We start from the raw sequence: 4,314 nt of genomic DNA, 5'->3' as shown, positions 1-4,314 counted from the left end.
TCGAACATTTCTCACCCAGGTCAGAATGAGCCGTCCCACCAGGGCGTGTCGGGTGCAGAATGCCAGGATTGGGAGGCGTCACGGGGGGGGGGGGGGATGTTACGCGGTCACGCCTGCGCTATGTTCCAGCGGGGCGCCACACCGTCACTGCCGGCGTGAGCTGAGAGAGCCGTCCCCATTGGTTTACAGGCCGGCGTCCGGGGGCGGGGAAGAGAGCCCAGGCCCCGCCCCCTTGTCTGGGTCCAGCGAGGCTCCAAACCACTCGGGTTAACAGGCACCATGACCACAGGGTGGGACGCTGCAGAGAGACGGCTCAGCATGGACGACATCGAGGAGCAGGAGGAGAGCCCGCCGTGGGTCCCGCCCCGAGGACTGCCCCTGGAGAGACCGCCCCTGGAGAGACCGCCGGAGGGAGCCCCTCCAGAGCAGGTGGAGGTGGAGGTGGAAGAGGAGGAGGAGCAGGAATCTGGTTCTATTGCCCACAGTGATACAAGGCCACTGTTTCAGGACAGGGACCCGAAAGGACTCAACAAGTGTCTGAAGGTAACACACACACACACACACACACACACACACACACACACACACACACACACTCGCAGGTGAAGTGATAGTTGACCCAGAGAGGGCTCTATAGGAGAACAATGCCCTGCCTGCATGCACTCCCTGTACCAAAGCCCTTCCCTCTACTGACCCTAACACACACACACACACACACACACACACACACACACACACACACACACACACACACACATAAAACACTGGTGTCCACTCTGCTTCCACTCATCACATTACATTACAGTCATTTAGCTGACACTTTTATCCAAAGCTTACAATAATTGCATTTAACATAGGAAACGTCAGTGTACTACTACTTGCCAGAACTCACAAGTGCATATCCTTTCTAAAACAAGTGACTAAGAGCATAATCTAGTGCTGAAGGCAAAGGGCATGAATAGAAAACAAAAAGTACAATAGGTGCTTAAGAGGGAGGAGTGGTAGTACTTCTTGACGAGGTGAGTTTTGAGCCTGTGGCGAAAGATGGGCAGCGACTCTGCTGTCCTGACATCAGTGGGCAGTTCATTCCAGTCATGTGCTGATGCTCAGGGACTAAAGCTGAACATTCCAGTCATGTGCTGATGCTCAGGGACTAAAGCTGAACATTGAATGGTTGTAGGAAGTAGAAGGCGTTTGGACCAAATGCAGTACAGTAAATCATTACAGGCTGTGGAATGTATAGAATTATATATACTGTACGGCCCGACTGTACGCTATGTACGAACAGAACTCTGAAATGCCCGCATATCTATCTAAAGTGTATTTTATTGGACACGTTGCATTCTGGAGGAGATGGGGGAGTGGAGATCTGCTTCTCTTCACCGTGGACGGATACCAGAGCTGGATGATGGATGTGCTGTTGATTACTGACCTCATGTGCTCTGATTTAGAATTGCAGGTTCTGTGGTGCTGCCTCATCGTGTGGTGTGTTGCTGGTTCAGTAGTCCTCCTCATCGTGTGGTGTGTTGCTGGTTCAGTAGTCCTCCTCATCGTGTGGTGTGTTGCTGGTTCAGTAGTCCTCCTCATCGTGTGGTGTGTTAATGGTTCAGTAGTCCTCCTCATCGTGTGGTGTGTTGCTGGTTCAGTAGTCCTCCTCATTGTGTGGTGTGTTGCTGGTTCAGTAGTCCTCCTCATCGTGTGGTGTGTTAATGGTTCAGTAGTCCTCCTCATCGTGTGGTGTGTTGCTGGTTCAGTAGTCCTCCTCATCGTGTGGTGTGTTGCTGGTTCAGTAGTCCTCCTCATCGTGTGGTGTGTTGCTGGTTCAGTAGTCCTCCTCTACCGTGGCCAGGGGGCTGATTAGACTGTTTCCTTGTTAATAATGCTTCACTGCAGTGTTGTGATTATGAGGGCTTGGCTGAATAAAAGGAAAAAAGGCTTTGAAAGTCTGAAAATCGACACAGGCGTGTCGGAGAAAGACAGCAGTAATGAAACAAAAAGCTCCTGCTCGCTGTCCTCACTTATTTGTATTAGTTTCGGTACGCAGACCTTCTTCAGGTGAACTTTTTAGTTGACACATGAATTTTTTTTCTACAAGTGATGAAGACAGTGTGCGGAGGCTGAGTGAATAGGCAGGAGTTTCCTTCATTACTTGATTATTATTATTATTATTATTATTATTATTATTACACTCACATCTCACTCCACAGAACTCAACTGAACTTATAGTAAAAAAAATACTATATGTGCAGCGTTTTTACATTGGACAGTGTATTGAAGCTTTGTCAAATGTATTTTTAATATAACCAACTTGACTTCAATCAATCAATCAATCAATCAATAACATTCATCCCTGAGGTGACGTTCGAGGACGTGATCGCAGAGCCAGCATCGGTGCGGAGCTTCGACCGGGTGTGGCTGGGGAGCCACGCCCTCTTTGAGGTGTCCCGGCTCTGGTTCTACCAGCTGATCTCCATGCTGCTCGCCGTGCCTGTCTCCCTGATGGCCGGTCTGCTCTTCGGCCTCCTCAGCTGCCTGCACATCTGGTAGGTCCTCACATCTGGTAGGTCCTCACATCTGGTAGGTCCTCAGCTGCCTGCACATCTGGTAGGTCCTCACATCTGGTAGGTCCTCACATCTGGTAGGTCCTTAGCTGCCTGCACATCTGGTAGGTCCTCACATCTGGTAGGTACTCAGCTGCCTGCACATCTGGTAGGTCCTCAGCTGCTTGCACATCTGGTAGGGACAAACAACAGACGGCTCTGGTTTCGCCTGGCATGGGGACTCGCTGAAAACTATAGGGCTTTATATATATATATATATATATATATATATATATATATATATATATATATATATATATATATATATAACTATAGAGCCCACTGAGATCCCATCACACAAATGCCAAATCGAGCAGCCTGGTCTCGCCAGTCGCTACGAGCTAGAATTAAACATGGACCTACAGTACAGCGCTCAATGAAGCAGCCTATTCCAGAAGAAGTTCTTGAAGAAGCGCATGTGATCCAGATCCACCTATACCGGAAGCCCCAGCTGGAAAGAGAACAGGCCCCAGGGTGGGCTTTTATGTTTATGGGGTTTGTGTGTTCAGACAAGTTGCTCACATTTCCCATCAAAGTCACCTGTTGTAATGTCTGTTGTATTACCATTGTCATCCTAAATGTTGTCCTGTACATTTGTTTTTTCTTCCCTCGGGCTGCGCCCTGGGCCGATGTAAAAGTTGGATTTTTTAAAAGGTCCATGTTTTCCACCCTCTTCTTGTCTCTCTGTCTCTGTGCTCAGGTTGATCATGCCCTGTGTTCAAGTCTTCCTCATCAACATGCACTGGGTGCAGACGGTGTGGGCTAGCGTGCTCAACATCGCCATCGGACCTCTCTTTAAAAGCATGGGCAAGTGCTGTGGTGGCATCAATGTTCGATTGGCAAAGGACTGAAGGAGCCAACCATCCATCCATCCAACCAGTCATCCAACCAGTCATCCATCCATCCATCCATCCATCCATCCATCCATCCATCCATCCATCCATCCATCCATCCATCCATCCATCCATCCATCCATCCATCCATCCATCCATCCAACCAGTCATCCATCCATCCATCCATCCATCCATCCATCCATCCATCCATCCATCCATCCATCCATCCATCCATCCATCCATCCATCCATCCATCCAGCCAGCCAGCCAGCCAGCCAGCCAGCCGTCTCAACAGTAGAATGGGCAGGCGAGCAGAGGAGGGTGGATGCAGACAGGGTTGAAGGTTGGAGGGCTTCACAGAGGCACTGGCTTGTTGCAGTCATGTCTAAATCTGACCAAAATACACATCCTACCGTGCCAAGGAGAAATAAAGGAGAAATAGAAATGTGTGCTATTCTGTAAATAATAATAATAATATCTGAAATTAAATCACAAATCAGCTTCCATAGTTCCTGTTTTCCTTTTTCGTTCAGTTTCACCATGGTTACTCAGAGCACACACACACACACACACACACACACACAAACACACACACACACACACACACACACACACACACACACACACACACACACACACACACACACAGTCAGATTATTATGTTTCCTCCCCTCTCTGGCTGTGTTCCTCTCTCTCTGGCAGAATGCAGACCAGCATTAGAGAGTGAGGCTGTCAAGCAAACCAACCTTGGAAGCATTTTTGATATTGTTGGATACGATTAGATTAGATTTTTAGGGTCTAGTCCTGTCCTGTGACCTTTCACACCCTAAAGGACTGCCTTTACTATATGAGTTAATTCATACAGAACTAATCATCAAGGC

General features: G+C 48.5%; 1 protein-coding gene across 1 annotated transcript; it reads left to right on the top strand.

Moving 5' to 3' along the window:
* Positions 1-279: 279 nt before the first annotated feature.
* On the top strand, positions 280-3,451 carry LOC311315401 (caveolin-2-like; the record flags this gene model as incomplete). Its single annotated transcript, XM_084446070.1, has 3 exons — positions 280-543; positions 2,356-2,543; positions 3,301-3,451. The coding sequence occupies 3 exons, from the start codon at positions 280-282 to the stop codon at positions 3,449-3,451; spliced, it is 603 nt and encodes a 200-aa protein (XP_084302196.1).
* Positions 3,452-4,314: the final 863 nt, after the last annotated feature.

The sequence above is a fragment of the Borostomias antarcticus genome (assembly GCF_949987555.1).
Source record: "Borostomias antarcticus genome assembly, chromosome: 11".
NCBI classification, from domain to species: domain Eukaryota; kingdom Metazoa; phylum Chordata; class Actinopteri; order Stomiiformes; family Stomiidae; genus Borostomias; species Borostomias antarcticus.
This window is presented reverse-complemented; position numbering and strand designations above follow the sequence as displayed.